The 21550-nt window shown below is 62.4% G+C and overlaps 1 protein-coding gene across 1 annotated transcript; it reads left to right on the forward strand.

Moving 5' to 3' along the window:
• The first annotated feature begins 1245 nt into the window (after positions 1-1245).
• On the forward strand, positions 1246-16705 carry GPA33 (glycoprotein A33). The gene is made up of 7 exons (XM_054587604.1): positions 1246-1288; positions 9289-9443; positions 10016-10232; positions 12206-12358; positions 15503-15622; positions 16117-16240; positions 16627-16705. The coding sequence occupies exons 1-7, from the start codon at positions 1246-1248 to the stop codon at positions 16703-16705; spliced, it is 891 nt and encodes a 296-aa protein (XP_054443579.1).
• The last annotated feature ends 4845 nt before the right edge of the window (positions 16706-21550 follow it).

Below are 21550 nucleotides of genomic sequence, written 5' to 3' on the forward strand. Positions count from 1 at the left end.
AATATCCAAATATTTGAGACATCAGACATGCAAGGCAGCTCCTCCCGGGCAGAAGCTTCGGTGCTATTTAGTGGCCCCGTTCATATCCTTCTTGTTAACAGTGGGAACAGGGCAGGGAGGGGCAGGGTGGGGCGGGGCGGGATGCGGGGCATCCAGCAGGGCCAGGCTGCGGGTGGCCGCCCAGCACAGGGAAGGGGTGGTGGAAGGGAGGTGGGGGGTGGGGGAGGCGGAGGGCTAACCCAACAGGAGAGGCATCTGATAAGGAGGGGACCACTCCGGAGGAGAGGGGACTGAGGCCCACCCCCGGACTGGCAGAGGGCGACCTGGGGACCACTGATGTGGGGCCAGGGGGAGCAGAAACGCAAGCCCTGGGGGAGCTCACTCGCTGTGGGAGCCCCGGCTCCTGGTGGTGAGGTGGGGCATCGCCCCGCACGTATCTCCATTCGCTCTGACCTCGCCCTCTAAAGAGGGGGCCCTCCCCCTGCCTGGGTGGGTCACGTTCTGCATTGCCCCCCAGGCTACGGACCGCCCCCCAGGACCCTTACTCTGTAGGCCAATGACCAGCCATCCCAGTTTGCTTGGGACGGAGAGGTCCAGCGTCCTGGGACTTTAAGGTTTACACCTGGGACGATTCCGAGCAAATGGACCCCAGGCCGTCACGGTCCCTCTAAGGCTGTGCGCTGTGGCTGCTGGTGCCCCGGCACCTCCTTGACCAGGTGGGCAGCTCTCGAGGGGACAGACCTTCTGTCCTCACATGGTAGAAGGGTTGAGGATCGGGGAGGAATTAGAGGAAGAGATCATATCGTGCCTGGTTCAGACTGCGGGCAACACCCATCTTTTATTAGTTTCTGGCCCTTCTCAGAGATAGTTTCCTATTTTGTTATGAGCAGCAGTTTCCTGTCCTTTGTAGGAGGAGCCTGTACCCGGTGAGAAGCCCAGGACTTTGTCCCTCTGACGAGTGGAGCAAAGGCAGGGGGAGATGGGGTCCGGGAGAAGGTGGGCAGGTCCTATTGGGGCCTTCGGTGGGGGAGGCACCGCTCAAGTCCCGTCCCAAGGCGAGCTCACCTGCCAGTCCAGGAGGGGGCGGGGCACGCGGGCCAGGCTGGCCCGTGGCGAACAGGGGGAGGAAACCCCAGGGAATTTCTGGGTCAGCCCGGAGGCTGGCGCAGCCCTAAGGAGCCAGCCCAAACCCGCCTGGGCGCCGCCAGTTCCAGGACGGGCCTGAGGCCTAGAGGAAGCAAGGCCATGGCGCGCAGGGCACAGCCCGTGCTGGGGGCGCTGTGTGCAGGTGAGTAGCCGCCTCCCCATCCCGGGCCCAGGGGCGGGGGATCTCCCACAGCATCCCCCCCAAGGGAGGGTCCTCCCGGGACACGGCTGAGCTCCTGCTGGACAGAACGACATTTTCTGTTGTTCAGGGGACAGGTTCCCATCCAGAACCCAGCATCGGAACAGCATTTCATTCACATACTAGTAAAATGCCAGCCTGTTCCAGAAGGAAGAATTCGTAAACTCCCGAAGACCATGTTTTCTGACCCCAAATCGGAACGTAGGTTCAGACATAAGATCCGACAGCTGGGACGATGTATTTGAAATTAAGTGGGTCCTGCAAAATCCAGGGTGCATGGATTTAGACGTGTTCCCCACCTGGGATTTTAACCTTTGCCTTAAAACCAGAGAAAGGTAATGTTAAGAGTGTTAACGCCTGTACCACATATAAGGAAACAGGCAGAAAGACACTTCAGTGCCCAACATCAGTCCTCGAGCAAGACTCAACCCGTCAACAACAAGAAGAAAGAACTAGACAAGCCCTTTCCAAAGGCCCAGCTCCTTGGCCTGCTGATACTCTGGCCACTGAAACTCGGAGGACAGGGAACCCCACAAAACTGAAATCAGACAGTCGCCGATGCCCCGCTAAGTCCAAGTCAAGCGCTAAATCGCCAGCTCTCCGCGTGGGACCCGCCGAGCTCCTAGGGTTAGGAGGGAAGGCTTGCAGGTAGGGTCCCAGGCACAGGAAGGAGGCTGGGGGCGAAGCTGAGAGACGGGCGTTGGGCACTTGGGGAGCAGATCCCGTGCCTGCAGCGTGTGTGGTACTGCTGAGCAATCCCGGTGCCTGTAGCCGAGAAGCTCCTGAGGCCCCAGGGACCTGGGAAGAAGGGAGAGAGAGAAGGGTGACCGCAGGGGTCCCCACAGGAGTCCCCAGCCTTAGCACGGGGGCCGCTGAGGCCGAGCCCGCCGTTCAGCCCGCCGCCCAGGGCTTCCTCCTGGCTCCCCGCCCCCGCCCTGGCTCCCCGGCCCCCATCTGTCAGCGGCCGGCGGCCGTGGGCCCGGGCTGGAGGGCAGCCTGGCGCCGGGGCAGGGCCGGGCACGGGCTCGGACACTGGTCGGGAGGAGACCGACTCGCTCAGGCCGGTGCCAGCCCCACCAGGTGGTCCAACTGGGGGCCACGGGGCCTGGTGACCAGGTTCTGGGCCTGCTGGTCCGTCCTGTTCTCTGACAGCTCTTCACCGAGGGCGCAGTCTGGGCGGGCGCCACAAGGGCGAGGGTGTGGAACGAGCGCAGGGGGCGGGGAGCCAGGAGGAAGCCCTGGGCGGCGGGCTGAACGGCGCCAGGGACTCCACTGAGCCCTCAGGTCCAGATGGGGAAGGAAGTGAGCATCCACCCCGGGCTGAGCCGCCCCGGACGCCTGCCTTCCCCTCTCCCACCCCCGCACTGGTAGCCCGGCTGCAGCCCACACGGGGGTAAAGAGAAAGGATTTTGGCTTAGGAAATGAACCCCAAAGGGAAGGGACGAAACGCCCACCCAGCTTAGAGTAAAAGCGGCCTTGGCCTTGCATGGCCAGCCTCCTCCTCGGGGCGGGCAGGCGGGCCCTGGGGGGCTCGGCCGCCGGAAGCAGTTCTCGGGCTTGTGGTGAGAGCAGTGTCTTCTGCTCCCACGCCCGCCCCTCCATCCGCCCCCCCCGCCGCCGCCCAGGCTAGAACTACATGCCCCCCAACTTTACCTCCCCCCGACCCTAGGGGAAGGGGTTGGGGCACAGGGTTAGAGGGACCCAGGCCTGGTGGTCAGCCTGAGCGTCAGGGCAGTTTGCTGAGTGGAAATATTTGGCGGAAAAATAGCCAAGGTCATGTGAAAGTGAGCAATGAAGGCCTTCAGAGGTCAGCCCTAAAAGCACCCAGGTGACCCTCCTCAGCATGCCTGCAGAGAGGACACCAGCAGAACGGGCTGGGACACAGGGAGGGCTTCCTGGAGGAGGTGGAGCTTGAGCTGGGCTCCAGGAGACCTCCCGGCCTCTGCCCCACTCCTCCCCGCCCCTGAACTGGCCGGGGCACGATGCAGACATTGTCGAGGTGCTGGGCTGAGCAGCACCGAGCTGGGGGGGACCAGCCCGGACCCCTCGGGCTTCGGGGGGTGCGGGAGAAGACATCCCGTGAGATAACATGGAGCGGATGCAGCGAAAGGCAGTGCGTGGGAGAATTTAAAAACGTTACTATGGGGCGTGCTGCATTTATTGATTTGCAGATGTGGTACCGGCCTTGCATTTCTGGAATAAAGCCCACTTGATCATGGTGTGTAATCTTTTGATGGGCTGCTGTATTTGGCTTGCTAATATTTGGTTGAGGACTTTAGCATCTGTGTTCATCAGGCATCTTGGCCTATAATTTCCATTCTTTGGAGTGCCTTTATCTGGTTTGGGAATCAGGATGATATTGGCCTCGTAAAACGGGCTTGGGAGTCGTCCCTCCTCTTGAACTTTGTGAGCTAGTTTGAGAAGGAGAGGTGTGTGTTCCTCTCAGAATGTTTGGTAAAATTCACCTGTGAAGCCATCTCATTTGGGGCTTTCGTTTTGGGGGAATTTTTTGATGACTCCTTCAATTTCATGAGGTGTAATCTGTCTAATGATATTCTCTGATTCTTCCTGGTTTAGTTTTGGAAGACTGTATATTGCTAGGAATTTATCCATTTCGTCTGCGTCGTCCAATTTGTTGGCATAGAGTTGTAACATTTCCCTACAATCCCTTGAATTTCCTTGGTGCCACGTGTTTCTCCTCGCTCATTCCTGACCCTGTTTCTTTGTGTCCTCTCTCTCTTTTTCTTGATGAGTCCGGTTAAGGTTTTGTCAGTCTTGTTTATCTTTTCAAAGAACCAGCTCTTGGATTCATTGATCTTCAGACTCCACTTCATTTATTTCTGCTCTGACCTTTACCATTTCCTTTCTCGTACTCACTTTGAGCTTTGTTTGTTGTTCTGTTTCAAGTTCCTGTAAGTGTGAAGTTCGCTTGTTTATTTGAGCTTTTTCTTGTTTCCTGAGAGAGGCTTGTGATGCTACGGATTTTCCCCGTAGGACGGCTTCCCAGTGTCCCGCTGATATTAGGTCATTGTGTCCTCATTTTCATTCATTTCAAGGTGTCTTTTGATTTCTTCCTTGATCTCATTGTTGGCCCAAATGCTGATTAATAACATGTTGTTTCGCTTCTATGTCTTTGTATGTTTTTTCTGTTTTCTTCTTGTGATTGACTTCTGGTCTCACAGCACTGTGGTCCGAGAAGATATTTGATGTGATTTCAATAGCAATATTTTATCTGATATATCTCCTCGGGCAAGGGGAACAAGAGAAAAAAATTAATAAATGGGACTATATTAAACTAAAAAGTTTTTGCACAACAAAGGAAAGCCAGCAACAAAGTAAAAAAAAAAAACAACCCACTGAATGGGAGAACATATTCGCCGATACATCTGATAAGGGGTAAATATCCACCATTTATTAAGAACTTATAAAACTCAACACCCAAAACCCCCACACAATCCAATTTAAAAAAATGAGCAAAAGACCTGAATAGACACTTCTCCAAAGAGGACATACATATGGCCAACAGACAGATGGAAAATGCCCAACATCACTACTCATCAGAAGAAGGCAAATTAAAACCGCAACGAGATACCAGCTCACACCTGCCAGAATGGCCCTCGCCAATACATCAGCAAACAAGTGCTGCCGAGGACGCGGACAAGGGCGAGCCCTCGTGCACCGTGGGCGGCGGCACCGCCTGGTGCAGCCGCTGTGCAAAGCAGCATGGAACTGCCTCAGAAACTTAGCTCGGGTGCCTCTTCGGCTGTGAGAAAGTGACCCAGGCGACCCCGGCATGCAGTTGGTTTCGGGGAGCACGCGGGACCTCGAGGCCGGCCCTCCGCGGGTGGCTGGCGGCTGGTGTCGCAGGCCCGCCTGCGTTAGGGACCGGGCCGGCGTCGTCCGACTGAAGGACTCAGCGCGCCGTGGGGACGGGCAGTGACGCGGGGGCAGGGAAGGGGCTGCGCTGGCGGTCGAGGGAGGCCGCTGCCGCCCCAGCCCTGGCAGCCCGGCTCCGTGGCCTCCTCTCCGCCTGCCGGGCCGGCTGTGCTCTCGGGTGCCCTGCCCAGGGCACCAGCCGTGCGCGGGGGAGCGGCTTCCGTCCCGAGTGCCTCCCTGCCCCCGCCACCCAGCGCCCTTTGAGCTGCTTTCGTGTTTTCTGCCCTGGTGAGTCAGGGGCGCCATAAACACCCGGCACAGCGGGGCGGCAGAGAGCCGCTCCCTCGCAGGGCTGTCACAAAGGTCACCGGAGACGGGCGTGACCTGCGGAGGGCAGCCCCCGCCCCTCTCTGCCCGCACCTGCCCACCGGCTTACGCAGTCGGCACGCGCGGGGCCAGGGCGCCGCTGCGGTGGGCCAGGCTCGCCCTCCAGCGCCCCCCCCCCCACCGCCCCACCCCGCCCCGCGGGTTGGGCGCTTTTTCCATCTGCCGCCTCCTCTATGTTCAGTCTCGTCCTTCAGGAGCTCCTGTCCCGTCCCGCAAGCCCGCTCCCGTCTCCCCGCCGTCTGTCCGGTGGGGACCAGAGGAGGCTTCTCAGGACGCGGGGCTGAGCCTGCTCCGGCCGCCCCGCCTCCCCGCGGTCGGCTGCGGCGCCCCCTGCTGGGCTCACAGACAGGCCGGCGCTGCGGCCCCGGGGCCCCCACGCTGCTTGCGGGCGTTTGGAAACGGCACACGCACGAGGAGGAAACCCCAAACCGCCCCACGACCCCAGAACCCAGGCGTGACTCGTCCTCCTGCACCCAGGCCCGCTTTCTGCAGGCACCTGTGTTCTCTCCCTAACGGCGGGGTGGGCGGTGGGGGGCCGCGGGGCCCGCCTTGCGCCCTCATCCGGCCCCTGGTGCACCCGGCCAACGCCCTGAGCTGAGTCGCTCGGGCCGTTCCGAGTCCCGCCCCTCAGGGCGCCCGCCCCTGGCCGTCCTGGTCCCACCCAGCCCCTGCCCTCTCCCCACTCATGTCATCCTGAACACTTGTGTTTAACACGCAACGAGGCTCCACGCGGAGGCTGGATGACAGCGACCTCCAACTGCTTCCGGGCAGGGACTGTGCCACGAGCCACTCAGTTGACAAGGTCGTATCAGCACCCAGCTCTGCACAGACACCTTGGGGCCGGACGCCGTCTGGCGAGGGGAGGGGCCCTGCACCCACCCTCCTCAACAGGAGCATAGTGTGCGTGGGGAAGGCACTGCCTGGCGTGGGTCTGAAAAGCCAGCGGAAAACCGAAAGGCCAACGGGAAAGCCACCGGCACCCCTGTGTTCAAGCAGCATTTCCACAACAGCCAAGATGTGGAAGCAACACGGGCCCATGGGGAGGTCAACGGATAAGGAAGGCGTGGCACGTGCGTGCGATGGAGTATTACTCAGCCATGAAAAAGAGCGGACTCTTGCCATTTGCAACGATGTGGCTGGGCCTCGAGGGCGTTGAGCGGGGTGGAGTAAGTCATATGGAGAAAGGCAAATACTGATTTCACTTACATGTGGACTCTAAACACACACACAGCCCCCAAACAAACAAACAAAACAGCCTCACAGAATCAGAGATCAGACTGACGGTAGCCAGAGGGGCGGGCATGGGCGGAGGGGTGAAAAGGTGAAGGGATCACAGTCAGCGATGTTGCGGTGACTGCAGGGTGACAGGTGGCTACTAGGTTTGCGGCAATGATCGCAGCGTAAAGCAGCAGCAAAGAAGTTTTTGAATTGCTACATTGTCCGCCTGAAACTAATGCAATAGTGCGTGAGAGCTACACTTAAATGAACTAATTGAACACACTGAAAGCCGGCGCGATGAAGGCCGGGACGCCGCGGACAGGCTTCCGAGGAGGCGAGGCATGCGCACGCCCGGGCGGCTCCGGAGCGTCGCCCTACGCTGGGGCCGTAGGGAAAAGCCATTGAATGGACCGGCATGGGTAGGTTCCTAAGGTCCGTGTTGAACGAGAAGTTCTACAAACACGCATTGACTTCTCACTCCTCCTCCCCCAGGCACCAGGCAGGGAGCTGCAGAGGCCACGGGCAGGGCGGGGGTCAGGACAAGCCCCCTGCAAGTGTGCAGGGCCCCCCGACCCCCACCGCTGCCGCAGACCCGCACTTTCTCAGCACCAGAGCACGTGTCTAGTCCAGGGGCAGGCGGCCCCTCTGGCGGGCAGCGTCCATCTCTGCCCTCACGGGGCCGCGGCTTCCCCGGCAGACGGGCTGCCTCAGCGGAGGCTGCACGGCCGGCTCCCCGGGCCCTGGATGGCGGAGCGCGCCTCCCGCCACGGGCCACCCAGCTTTCATTCTCCCCATGGATGCGCTGCTCTCCGGCCGGCTCTCGGGAGACGGCTCAGCATCTCCTTAACAAACCTCAATCATTCACAAGCGATCGTCTGGCTTCAGGCTGGGTCTCCGTGCCCGCGGGAGGTTGGCCGGCCTCTGGGTTTCCTGCAGGGGCACCGGGCAGACGGGCTTCCCCTCGCTGGGCTCCTGGAGTCTCCGCTGTTTGCTTTTTGGGCATTTCCTAGCAACCTATGGGATAGGCCCTTCAACCACCTGTCTCCGCTGGTCACCTGACCCGCATTTGACGCCTGAATTCTCTGTAATGCGTTCGTTTGCTGTCCGAGGGTGCCGATTAGAGCCGACGCGGGGCGGGAGGCACCTGGCGGAACCCCAGGGATGCGGCGACGAAGGAGCAGAGCGCAGCCGAGGAGGAGGCAGGGTCACGCAGGAGGCTGGCATGGTCCCTGGGCCGGGGAGGGCACGGACGCTAAGTACTCTAAGTCCTCGACCCTCCTGACAGCCTGAGTTAGAGAAGAAGAGTGAGGAAACTGAGGCCACGCCGCCACCCTCCCACCTTCAGGAGAAGTTCAGGCGCAGGGACCCACGGGCCGCGGCGCCACAAAGGACAGAGGCATGGACTCCGCCCGGGAGAGTTTGGACAGTTTCTCCAGGACAACGTTTGTGCCCAAAACATCTTCCTTCACAAAATGACAGTGGCATGGGGCGGTTTTGAGTCCTCCGTGCAGGCGAAAGTACCTGCTCGTCCAGCGTGTCCCACCCGCCCCCCGGGAGGTTGGCACTGGCCACAGAGGACTCCATGCTGGTCGCTGGCGTGAGGTCCCACACGAGGGACACATTCCCACCCAGGATTATGGAAAACGTAGGGAGCTTCGTGGCGCAGGACCCGCCTTCCAAGGGCCTTCTTGGACTTACACGCATCTGGGTTTGGGGCAGGGGTTCCTTTTCTCCCTGGGCTCTTTCTCATCTGCTCTTTTCGCCCTTTTCCCTCCCAAATCTAGGACCATACAATGATTTTAACGCGCCAGCGTGGGCGGCTCTTAGCCATTACTACTCCTTCCTGAGTTCTCCCGGGGGCCAGCGGGTTGTCGTTTGTGATTCACTTTTAACCAAGGACGGGTCTCAAGAACCATGGGACAGGGGAGCGGGGGCGCTGGGCGCTGGTGACGGGTTAGCGACCGCTCTCCGCCAAGGCACTTCCCACGCCACCCACTCACCACCCAGCCCACTTTCCCGGTGAGAACGCGGGCTCCGAGAGCTACAGGGGACGCCTTGGCATCCTGTGTTTAGTAAATAAGGATGCCCTAGTTAACCGTGTTGGCTGCCTCCTCAAATGGCCACAGCGAAGCTATGTGTTGCACGCGGAGGCGCGCAGACACATCAGTGGAAGTATCAAAGGGACGTCTCCACGTTGAAGGGGGGCGGGGGCGGGGGGCGGGAGGGGAGTGGGCGGAGGTTGACGCCAGGCTGGCCTGGTGCTGCAGGGAGTGAGGCAGGGCCGGGGTTGCACGCTGGTCCTTCCCCGAGCCCCGCGGGAGAGCAGGGCCGGGGGTGGCGGCGGCGGGGACCACAGGCAGAGCGCGTCAGCTGCAGCCGCAGGACAGACGTCACCGGGCGCTCCCGCAGAGCTGCGTGCCCACGTCCCTCACTTCTCTGTCCCACTGCCCCTTCCCTTGCAGTCTGGGTGACGGTTGCGGCCATCTCCGTGGAAACCCCGCAGGAAGTCCTCCGGGCTGCCCGAGGAAGGAGCGTCACCCTTCCTTGTACCTACCGCACTTCCATCGCCGACAGAGAGGGGTTCATCCAATGGGACAAGCTTCTCAAGAGCCACACGGTAAGGGTCGTTCGAAAGTGGGGGCACCCGGGAAGGAGCACAGGCAGCACGTGGCAGAGCCGGCGTTTGCCTGGGGACAGAAGTGACCTAGTGGGCGCGGTGTCCTGCTGGGACGTGCTGAGTGTACTGGTGAATAAACACACTCCGAAGGCAGGACTCAAGCAAACCAGGTGCCGTGGAGGCCACGCGTGCTGCCTAGCCCCAGGCCGGGGGCGTCGTGGGTGCTCGACAGACGCCGCAGCATGAACGAGCGAGGACGGGCATGGGCTGAGACGGGGTGCGCAAGAGGCGCCGGAGGCCACGGCGGCGGCGTCCGGGCGGGGCCCGGGGAACCCGCTGATCTGCACGCGCGCTGTGCCGGGCGGGCCTCCCTGCCCCGGTCTTTCCCGTCGTCACCAGACGTGTGCAGACCTGAAAGGTGCTGCGGGGGAGCTGTGTGTCCTGGGGGTTGGCGGCAGGGTTGGCGGCAGCGCTGCTGGGGGCCGGCGGCCGAGGGCCGGCGGCACTGATGGAGGGAGCGCCGAGCCGGGGCCTGAGGGGGAAGACCAAGTGGCATTTCTTCATCCCCCCAGGAAAGAGTGGTCCTCTCGAAGTTTTCGTCCCCAAGCTACATCTACGGGGTCCGTTACCAGAACCGGGTCAACTTCTCGGGCGACACTGAGCACTCCGACGCCTCCATCACCATCAGCCAGCTTGTCATGGACGACAACGGCACCTACGAGTGCTCGGTCTCGCTGCTGCAAGACCTGGAGGGCACCTCTAAGGGACGCGTCCGCCTCCTGGTCCTCGGTGAGTGCCCTGTGTCCCGCGGGAGCGGCAGGGAGGGGGGCGGGGAGGACAGGCGGCCGGGGTGAGACAGAGCCGGGGCAGCAGCGCCTGACCCGGAGCCGACCCCTCCGTCGCCTGTCGGTCCGTCTGTCCGTCTGTCCATTCTGCACCTCCCCTGGGGACGGAAGGGTGCGCCAAGTGACCCAGAGGGGCCTGCTTGGAGTGGCCTCTGGGCCGGCCTGGGAGGTCCTGGCCACGCTCTACCAGGGCCCTTCCTGGACACCTCTCCCTGTTTTCACGCCCAACTTACTGACAAGAAGGAAAGAGAAACCTGGTCCGATGGCGAAGCCGCTCGCTGGGCCTTACGCTGTCCTCAAGGGAGTGTTTTGTACTGTATGCTAAGAAATCCAGCAACTTCTCTTTTTATAAAGCTTTCTTTCCAAATGGCTCTCCTGCTCTTCAGGCAGAAGGGCTTTCATTATGGGGACGGCCCGCTTGGGCTGCTGACCTCGGGACCGAGTCGGCGCTCGGAGTCCTGGTCCCGCCGGGAAGCTTCCCTGCCGTGGGACACCTGTGGCTCCTGCGGGCTCGGCCGCCTCCCGGCCTCCGGCGCCCCCTGGTGTCCACTGCGGAAGTGGCGGGCTTTGCAAGGCCTGGAGCCCGTGGCGTCCCCTGCCCATCATCCTGCCTGCAACGAGCATTCAGGCGGCATCTACCCTCTGCCTCAACGGAGATCTGAGATCTCTGGGGCTCCCTGTAGCGGGTGTAAGGGCTGCTGGGCTACAGGGGAGAGGCGATCCTGAACCTCCTGAAGAAAGAAGCGGGGGGCGGGGTCCTGCCTGCCACTGGCGGCTCCAGCACAGCACCATCCCCTGTGTGACCTCCCGCCCACCCCCAAGGACACTCCAGGGAGCCTGGGTGCACCCGCCCCCCTGCCTGGGGGGCCACGCCCCTCTCTGGCCTTCGCCGCAGCCCCCTTTGCCCTCTCCCTTCCTTCCCGCCGCAGCCCGTGCTGGGCCGCACCGCGTCCCTCGGCCAGGCCTTCCCTGCCCTGGCGACCTGCCACCTGCTGGCCATCGTCCAGTCACGCGTGCGGTGCCTCCACAGGACTCCCTGAACACAGGGACACACTCGCTAGACCGCCCCCCGTCCCCAGCAGCGCCCCACACACGGCCGGCGCCCCGCCAGGTTCGGAGAACCTGGACCCGCGCTACGCAACGGCAGGCATTCTGGGAGACGCATCGGGCACGCGTTGGGAGCGCCTGCTGGCTTTGGTGCCCTCCCCTCTGTGGGCTCCCCTGTCCCTACCTCGGCCCCTCTGTCCCCTCCCAGCCCTCCGGCCCTCATTCCCACCCAGGACACATGGGGGTCTCTCCCATCCCCCAGCCAGTCCGGACGATGGCATTTAATCAGCAAAGCATGAAAAGAGGGCTACGCTTTACCCACAGCGAACACAGGGAGGGCTTGAGAGGGGCGGCCGCTGGCCCCGCGGGAGGCGGCCTGTCTCGTGTGATCTGGGAGCGAAGGCGGTTTCTACGTTTCTAAAGGGCTATTTAATAGAAGCAGTGACAGGGAGCATGATGTGGCCCTTCCCAGCGTGTCTGTTGTCCCCTTAGGGGACAGGCAGGATGGCCGTCAGGGGCTGCAACGGCCCAGCTGAGTCCCCGGAGGGCGCGCCTGAGGCCGTCGGGGCAGCCCAGGGCCTGAGCCAGCAGACCAGGCTCCAGCCCCAGCTCGGGGCCCGCCCCGTGACCCCATCTTCACAAGGTGGCGACTCCACACTGGCCGTCGGGACGCTGCCTGTGTGAGAGGGACAGCCGCTGGGCCGGTTTTCTGGGTGGACTGACCTTAGGGCGTCATATCTCACTGCTCGGCCGTGGCTTTCTCTGCCTGGGAACAAACGAGGCACGTGTGTGTGTCTGCGCGGGGCGGGGGTGGCCGCAGTCTCCAAGCCCACCTGACTCGTGCCTTCTCTTCGGCCTCTCTCCACGCAGTGCCGCCCTCCAAACCAGACTGCGGCATCCAGGGAGAGACCGTGATCGGGCACGACATCCAGCTGACCTGCCAGTCCAGGGAGGGCTCCCCGGCCCCGCAGTACAGCTGGAAGAGCTTCGATCTCCTGAACCAGGAGCGGGGAGGCCCACCAGGTAACCCCAGCAGGGTGCCAGGGGGCCCCGGCTGACCCATCGGGACCCTGAAGGCTGTCCCACGCCCCCTCCCTGCAGCTGGCACGGCGATGTCTCGAGTCACCTCTGTAAGCACCGTTTTCTCATAAGAGCACCTACCCAGCTCGTAGGTGGCCGTGAGCTAGGACAGCGATTTCACCAGCAGCCCTCAGCGGAAGGAAGCACACAGGCCATGTTCACTGGCTGTCCTTCTGTCCCAGGACACAGCTCTCTGCAATGGCGTCATCAGCGGTCACTCTGTCTGTGACCTCAGCTTTGACTACAGTTGCGTCCTCAGCTGCACACCAAGGCCCCCAGTCCAGCTCTGCGTCCCACTCAAGGGTGGCAATTTCCTGTTGCCACACCCTCCCCCAGCTGGTCCCTCGCAGGGTCCCCTGAACCGCACGTCCCTGAGCATGTCCCCTTCTGGGGCCCCGCACCACCAGGTCATTGCTCCTGTGGGGCCCCGCGTTCTCAGGGCTCAGGGGCCGCGATGGAAGGTCACTTACAGTTGCCAGGGGACCGGTTTTGTCCTGCGCAGCTTGGTAGTTGGCCTTTTGGTCAGGAAACAAACTAAAGCAAGACAAAACCAAACCAAACCAAACCCCCCAAAACTATGTAAATGTCCTCCTGCCATGACCGTGGAGCCCCTGGCGTGGGAACCCCTCACCGGGGCCCCTGCTGCCGGCCAGCTGCACCCAGAGCTCCTGGGACAAGCCCCAAGAGGTGCCTGTCCCTTTAGCTGTGGGCGGTCCTCCCACTCAGGGCAGCGGGAGGCCGGCAAGCAGCGCAGAGGGCGGGGCCGGGGGCGGGGCCACGGCGGGGAGGTCGGGCTCTGCCTGGGAGGCCAGGGAAGCGCCAGGCAGGGCCGGGTGTGGCCAGCGCATGGCCGATGGGGCCGCCCCTCAGACAGGATGGATTCGTTCGTCTCTACCCTTCTGGACCACAAGGTGTTACCGCGGCAACAGAAGCATTAGTTTTAGCCTGATTTCGGAACTCTTAGGACTGCTCCTAGAAAAGGGGTTTGGGAGCCCCAGTTTGGAGTCGAAGCAGGTCTCGGGGCCCCGGGCTGCACGGGCTAGTCCCTGAGCAGCTTCCCACGCCAGCCGTCTGCGTGCGGAGCAGCGTCGGATGGCACCGACCCTGGCTGGGAAGCCGTGTCCCCGGCCCTGGGCGGTCCCCCCTCCACGTGCGGTGCGCACCTGCACCCGAGAGAAGGCTGGGGTCAGAGAGCCTTTTCCCAGAGGGGGCTCCTTCAAGCTGCCGCTTAAAAAGAAATCCCATTGGCTTAGAAAATGAGACTGTTAAGTGCTCACCACCATTGGCCTATTACAAGTGGCTGGGAGTTCAGTCCTTAAAACCTTAGTTAACCCTTCGATTCCTAAACCTGGTCACGGGCTCATTCCCAGTATATGGTAATGCCACATGTCCATGACACTTCAGAAAACACGCCAGGTGTGGACTCCAGAATTTCGGGGAGACCGGCGCCTAGGGCGCAGTGCTCTGGGCTCCCAGGGTGGTGTCAGGAAGGCGCACGCGTGTGGAGGGGCTGGGAGCAGCGGCCGGTTGCCGGCGCTTATCTGAGCGGCGAGAGTGCGGCTGATTTTCATTTCCTGTCTGCTCCTTGCAGAGGCTCTCCCTGGGCTGGGGAGTCAATTCCTTTACTATAGGCTCAGGTAGGACTTCAGTTGGGACCCTCGTCACCCGGCCATCACCCAGGGTCACGTCCGTCTTCCCTTGTAGACTGGGGACCTCTCTTTACCTTGTTGCGAGCTAAGTGATCGGCATGAGTTTTCTGGATCAGGCTGAATTGAAATGACCTTTGTGTGTCATGTACAAATGCTTCTCAGGAGCACGCATGGTTTTATAATTTCTTCAAAGAGAGTTGGCAACTACTCCAGAAAGTTCTGGACTTAAAAACAGGATTTGGGGGAAGGTTTCAACCCTGTTTCATTTTGTCACCCTGGGCAAGTCAGTTGCCCGTGTGATGCTGGAGGAGGGAACATTTGCTCTGCCTGCCAGACCGCGAGATTGCGGGCAGAGTCGGGGAGCCCGCAGCCGAGGATTGTGCCGATCGGCGCCCGGGCAGGAGCGAAGTGGGGCCCGGGCGGAGGGAAGGGGGGGGCGTGGCAGGGCCGGGGGTGGGGAGTGGGGGCGACCCTGTGACCTGCGTCCCAGATCTGGATCCGTTGCCCTGAAAGGTCGGACCAGGCAGTGGCAGGATGGACCGCGGCCACATGGTGGCAGCAGAGGCCACATGAGGCTTCTGCTGCAAAGGAGGGGACAGAGGTCTCAGCCTGGCGCTCAAACTTGCCGCTACAGCAAAGCGGCTTAGAGGGCGGGACATGTCAACATGCGTGGGCGCCGAGCTCGCCCTTCTGGGGTGGACCGACCACAGGGCCGCGGGCCTGGCAGGGGGGTAGCTCGCGAGGATTCCGGGGCGTCGCCCTGCCCTCAGGAGGGCCGGGCCCCACCCCCCGCTCCAGGTTCCCAGCTGTGGCGCCCACAAGCTAAACGGCGCACGTGCGCAGAAGACGGCGAAGGGCCCAGACAGACAAACAGCCGCCTCCTCGCCACCACACGCAGATGCGCACACAGGCAGCGACGCCCCCCCGCCGCCAGACACACTCACACACTCACCTGTACACACACACACTCACCCACTCACAGAGATCCGCTGTGGTGCTTTCTAAAGCCGCCCTCCACGTGCGTCCAGCTCAGATTCAGTGTCTGAGGGACAGAAAGGGGTCACAGTGACGCCTCCTGATCAGAAGGCATTTTTGCGTGACACGCACTGCGCGTCCTGGGCCCGGCCATGTGGTGGCCTCCGGCGGGGGCTCACGGTAGCTAGGCCCTCACCAGGTGCCCACGCGTCTGGGAGCCGGGCGCTGTCATCGCTGTGTCCATACCCGAGGAAACGGGGGCTCTGTGACGCCAAGGGACTCGCCCAAAGGCCCACGATGTACAAGCAGCAGGTCTGGGCTTCAGACTCAGGGTGACCAGCAGCCCCCACGCCCCTTGGAGCGGCGCCTCCCGCCGGAGTCCCTCTGTGGCCCGGCGGCGCGGCCGGCTGGACGGCGCAGGCCCACAGCGGCGCCCTCTCCTCACCGCGGCCCCCCTTCCCAGGCACCGGGCAGGTCTTGACTCTGAAGAACATCTCCATGGACACGTCAGGCTTCTACATCTGCACCTCCAGCAACGAGGTGGGGACGGAGTTCTGCAACATCACGGTGACCGTCAGGCCACGTAAGAGCAGCGGAGGGTCGGGGGGTGGGAAGGGGGCGGGAGGACTCGGCAGCCTTCCTCGGCCCGCTGCCCGGTGGCTCCCCCGCCGGGGCTCCGGCTTCCACAGACCTGCCCCGTCCGCGTGTGGGGCAAGCCCACAGAGTGCCCGTCTGGACCCCATCCTGCGGGCAGGACACCCGCCAGCCCAGGGACAAGCCGGGGCAGGAACTGCCTGGCTGACCGTGGAGGACTTTTCCGGGGCCTGGGGAGCGCAGGGGTACAGGGACCCAAAGGCAGGGGCTCTCTGTCCTTGTCTACGTCTCCATCCTCAAGGGTGTCCCCAGGCCTGGCTGGTCACGTTCCCACAGGGCCTTTCGCGGACTCTCCCAGAGGCGGGCTCCCTGGGCTGGGGGAGGACCGGCGTCCCCGGGGGCTGCCGTGGGCGGCCCTGCCCACACGCGCAGCCCTGGAGCCCAGGCTCGGCGGGTGGGGTGCAGCCGCTCTGTCTGCCGCAGCCTCCATGAACGTGGCGCTGTACGCGGGCATCGCCGGTGGCGTGGTGGCAGCCCTCATCATCATCGGGGTCCTGATCTACTGCTTCAGCTGCCGGGACAGGGGCAAGGACGGGCAGTCCAGCCGGTGAGTGTGGCGGCAGCCCGGCGGCCCGGGCTGGGCGGGTTGGGGAGGTGCGTCCCGGCCCCGCACGCCGAGGGACAGCTGTGGTTTCCATCAGCCCGTCCTGAAGCGGCGTGGAAGCCCCAGGCGTGGCCCACGGCTCCGGATCTCAGGCGGGGCTCCGGGGGCACCAGGGCGCATGGGCCGCAGCCTTTGTTACAGGCAGGTGCCTCCTGCCTGTTCCCTGACACCCTCGGCTCACGAGTGGAACAAACCTGGGCCACGGCCTGCCCCCTCTGAGCCCCGTCCTTCAGCCCCGGTCCCTCTGCGGCTGGACGGCGTGGCCGGCGGCCACGAGGAGGGCTGGGCCGGCTCCCGGGGCAAACCGTCCCCTGTCCCCTCTGCCGCAGGAGTAAGTCCAGGTACGAGGGGCCCAAGGAGCAGCAGAGGGACATTTTTCAAGGACGGCGAGAGGAGGACGGCTCCTGACCACGCGGGCCGGTGCGGCCGGGGCTGCTGACCTCACTGCCGAGTGACCCTCCCAGCAGCCCGGCTCCCGGGGACCACGCGTGCCCAGCGCCAGGCCCGTGTCTGCCAGAGGGTTTGCATGCAAAACGTTCGTGTCGAATGAACGAAAGAATAAATGAGTGCACGAAGGCCTCCCTGTTATTATCCGACTCAAGTGCCAGCTCCCCGCTCCAGGGCCAGGGGCCGGCCTCGAGCCCGCTGTCCGCCCTCGCCCCCCGCCCCGGGCTCCCCGCATGGCCAGGCCCTGCCGGCAAGGGCCTCCCCCAGCCGCCCGCGCCCTCCCGCGCGGCGACCGTCGCGGTCTGCTGACGTCCCGGCTGTCCCTCTAGGCCCTTCCCAAAGCCCCGTGAGCTCTGTGGCTCTGTCCTGATGTCCCACCCCCGTCACTGGCCGCAGAGTGCAGCTACCTGAGCCCGTCTCTCTGTGTTAGAGTCTGAGCTCCGTGCGCCAGGCCTGGGCCTCCCCCGGCCTTCCATGAGGAGAGGGGCTTTTCCCACGCTGGCCTCCCTGCCAGGCTGTGGGCACCAGGGTGACTCTCACCCAAACCCGTCGGCTCCTTTGGTGACCTAAGGTGGCTTGATGCAAACGGGCACGTCACGGTGATGCTCTGAAGGCCAGAGTTGCTGACGCGCCCCCCGCGTCCCGCCCGCAACCCTGCCCCGCCCAGCCCCGGCTCTGCCCTGCTGGCTGGGGTCGGGCTGTTCCCCACGTCCCGCGGCTGCGTCTTCCCCGGAGGCCCGGGCAGTGTCCTGCGAGCTCAGGCCTCAACGCCGGTGGCCAGTCCCCCACAAGTGCTGTTTACTGTTAAATAAACAGAGCCTTTTCTGCATAATCAGAAAAGTCATTTTAAAAGCCCATGGTCCATGCGTGATTTAAAAATATCTTTTATATGTATCTGTTAAATTCTTCGCCTCATTCAAAGTGCTGCCAACGATCATGAAGTGGGCAGTGGCAGTACTTTCTGTTTTGGCATTTGGCTCCCCCTGGGCGGCAGGGGGACGTGAGGGGGTGGAGGCTTCACCCCAGGCGGCAGTGGCGGCGTCAGCGTCTGCCTCCCAAAGGCGCTCCTGCCTCCTCTGCAAGGCCAGGCGGCGGGCGAGTGCGCGGCGCGGACGCACAGCGTGCCGACTTCTGCAGGAAGGCCATCATGGGGTGCTCAGGCTTTGTCCCGTCCCGTGGGGAGGCCTGGCCCTTGTTAGGGAAGCCACCCCCTCCCCAGGACAACGCAGGGGAAGGGGGCGAATCCTTCTGGAATCGGCAAGTACTAGCGGCCAGGAGGGGGGTTTCTGAAAGGAGGAGCACCGTGGAGAGATACCCCCTCCAAAGCAGCAGCGGGGGCAGGGGAGGAAGCACCGTGCCCCCGCCTCCTCCGCCCTCCCACGGGCAGACCCCAAGGAGAAGGCAGCCGGCGAGGGACCAGCTGTGCCGTCCATGGGGATCAGCCTCCGACAGCGCACAGCAGGGAAGACAGGGGACAGAGGGCAGAGGTGGGGGCAGCAGAAAGCCAGGCGAGCATAACAGACACATCTGCCGGCACCCGCGGCCACCGGTGGGCGCCTGGGCCCGGGCCTCCGCGTCCCACCCCATTGTCTGCTCCTGATACGGGGCAGGGAGGCCCAGTCTACCTTCCAAAAGCCGTAGGCTCTTCCACAGGCAACCCGGGCTACACGCCAAAACAGGAATTTCGGAAACACTCACCCCCGGTTTCGAGGGCCCGGATAACAAGTGCTGCTCAGTGTCCTTCCAGTTCCAGAAAATGGGGGTCAATCCCATAGGCAGCTGGGCCTGCGGCCGCGTCCCAGGTGGCGGGGACAGCCTGCCGTGCGGCCCGTGCGTGCCACACGCACGCGGGAAGGCAGTGGACTCCGCAGTGTCCCTCCGCCGGATGTGTCCCCTGATATTTTTCTTGAAATAATCTCCAGCTCACAAAACACACACACGTACAACACAACCCTGACCCCAGCCTGAGCCACTGGAGAGTAAGCTGCCAACACGATGCCCAGCCACCGTGACCGTGTAAGCGTCTCCCGCGTTTTCCTCCCTATAATCAGGCTCTTCTCCCACAGGACGCGTGCAGCCGTCGAGGGCAGGACGTCAGCCCCGACGTGCTCAGACCCTTCACGCGTCACCGGCTTTCCCAGGAACGCCCATTTCCGCAGAAGAACCGCATTCAGAATCACTCCTTGCATGTAGTCCCCATACGTATTTAGCCTCCACCGATTTGGGATCCTTCCTCGATCTCCCCTTGACGTTCACGTGACTGGCGTTTCTGAGGTCACAAAGCCTGTGGTGCCCGAGAAGCCTCTCAGCCGGCTTTGGTGGTCCCTGCCGGTGAGGCGCCGGCGTCCTTGACAGGAGCAGGGCAGCGCCTCCCAGCGGGTTTGCGTTTCCCCACCACAGGTGCCGGCAGCGCGGCTTCCTGGGTCAGGCGGTCTCTGCCTGGGTTCTCTGTTACCCTGAAATGACTTATTTTCCCACTGCCGTGCCTACGGACCACGTTTTGCCATCTACAATGCACACTTTTTCGCCCAAATTTTCGAGGGGAAAATAGGGATGTGTGTTTTACATGGGCATAATGGTTACATAGCATGGGTGTAACAATCCCGTGTACAGTGCGCACGAAACGTGGGTGCGCATTATACACGGCAAAAACCGGTGTTTTTGTTGAGAGGTTCTTAGAGGCTAAATATCCCATTTCTTTTTTGTCTGAAGGAGTTAAAATACAAGTTCATTTTAAATGATCACAGTAAGAGTGGTTTTCATTTTTCACTCATTCTCAACTCATGTCAATGAAGAGACTTTTCTAACCAGGCATGGAAGGACAGCATCTAGCTTTTAATTTATTCATGAATGTATCAAACCTCTGTGGACTCAGCCGTCTCTCTTTTACCCACTAGGTGATAGTCCATGTTTGTCATTTATTTGGACGCTTAAATTGTGTCAGATTTGGCAGTGGGAGCCCCTTTCTAGGTGGCTTCATTGAGCTTTGACGTGTCCCTATCACTTCCTACGCTTCTTCACTTTCGGGCACAACGGGGTATGGAGGGCTCATATATCTACGTTCTCTACTCAGCCTTGAAGGCAGCTGTTCTTCCAAGGAGCGCCTGACCCGTCCAGCGGGGAGAATGTACAGTCAAGTCGCCCCTCTTTATCCGCGGGGGAAACCGGTCAAGACCCCCGCGGGTGCCTGAAACCGCGGGAAGTACCGAACCCTGGATATACTCGTTTCCTACACATAAATACCTGTGATAAAGTTTAACTTATTAATTAGGCGCTGTAAGAGCTCAATGATACCCAGCAATAGACCAGAACTGTAACCGCGGACTACAGCGACCTTGACAGGATGGGGGACAGGGTGTCTCTCTAACACGTGACTGTGTGGCACTCACCGCCTCCTGGCGACGCTCCGAGATGACGCGAACCCCGGTGACGTCATGCAGGGAGGGGAGTGACGTGAGCCTGGTGACGTCATGAAAGCCCCCAGGACTCAGGGGGGGAGCCCCTGGGACGCACGTGACCTCCAGGGCGCCGGAACCAGAGCTCAGGAGGCACAAGCGGCAGGAAGTGACGCCAGCCTCGCGGAGGCGGAAGCGAGTCCCTGCAGGGAGACATCAGGACTCTTGACTCTGAGGGCGCCCCGTCCCCTCTTCCCGGACTTGGCAGACGGGACCTGGGACGCTCTTGAGCGCCCCCTGGTGCCGCCGGGAGGAGGCGGGCTCGCGGGCCCGCGGTGACTGATTCCGCTTCGCTGCAGAAAGAACATGGGCCGCGGCGGGCAGTTGCCCCGGAGCAGAGGCTCGGGAGGCGGATCCAAGGCCTCGGCCACCAAGACCCCCGTCACACCCGAAGGGAGCAAATTTCCAGAAAAAACAGCCCCGGTGAATCACAGCCACGGGCCTCCCAGCTCAGTAGCTTGGGGTCTGTAGCCACGTGCTTGAGGTCCTGGGGGTTCGGGATTGAAGTGCTGCACTTGAAGAAGCTGTTCAGACGTGGCGCGTGGCTACCAGCCGCGCGGCCACGGACGAGGACACCGGGCTCGGAGGGGCAAGTGACTGGGCAAGGCCTCAGGCAGCAGGTTAGGTGACAGCTGGGGTCCCGAGTCAGGTCTGCCTCCTTCAGTCCTGGGCTTTATATCACAGCTTTGCCTTTGGGAGACAGACAGACCCAGGAGCCCCGAATCAATGTTAGTTGCCGCGGCACAGTTCTGCGCCCGTGGGCCTCAGCCCGGCCTTCGGGAGCAGCCCGCCGGTTAGCAGCTCCGGCAGCCTTCCCCTGCCCCGGCGTCTCTCTTTGACTGTCTCCCTCACGAAGTTACACACATCCTGCCGTCCCTCTGAACCAGCTCTGCGACCCAGGGGTGCTCGGTGGGGCCGCAGGACAGTTGGCAGAAACAATGGCAGCTCCGGCGCGGCCCGAGGCCCCTTAGGAAGACGGCCCGAAGGGGGGTCGGTGCTGAAGGGGACTGGCCAGGATTCGGACTGTGCCAAACAAAGAGGGGAAATGAGCAAAGGAGGCAAGAATGTAGGCAAGAGAGTGAGTGTAACACATGATCGTGAACTTGGAACCTGCCAAGGAGCAAAGGGAAGCCGGCGCCGTAGGAGACGGAAGCGGGGGTTGAGTCGGCGGCCAAGGCGCTGGGTGCAGTGGAATTACTGGACTCGGGGGGTGGGGGGCGGAGCTAAAACCTGAGATGGGGAGGGGAGCCCAGGGGCCTGAGACGGAAGGCGTTGGCTGGGGGCCAGTGTCCATGGTCACGAGAACTCAGGTGCGCCCGGCATGGCGGTCGTCACGGGGACGGAGGGCAGC

This window comes from Pteronotus mesoamericanus, unplaced genomic scaffold (genome assembly GCF_021234165.1).
Source record: "Pteronotus mesoamericanus isolate MK-2021 breed Mesoamerican mustached bat unplaced genomic scaffold, CSHL_Meso_final scaffold_1186, whole genome shotgun sequence".
In the NCBI taxonomy this organism is placed as follows: domain Eukaryota; kingdom Metazoa; phylum Chordata; class Mammalia; order Chiroptera; family Mormoopidae; genus Pteronotus; species Pteronotus mesoamericanus.

What these genes read in the sequence shown, in the direction of transcription:
- GPA33 (XM_054587604.1), top strand. Translation starts at nt 1,246, where the DNA reads ATGGCGCGCAGGGCACAGCCCGTGCTGGGGGCGCTGTGTGCAG. An exon ending in AGCTTCTCAAGAGCCACACG is followed by an intron (nt 9,444 to 10,015) that starts GTAAGGGTCGTT and finishes TCATCCCCCCAG; the next exon opens with GAAAGAGTGGTCCTCTCGAA. An exon ending in GGAGCGGGGAGGCCCACCAG is followed by an intron (nt 12,359 to 15,502) that starts GTAACCCCAGCA and finishes CCCCCTTCCCAG; the next exon opens with GCACCGGGCAGGTCTTGACT.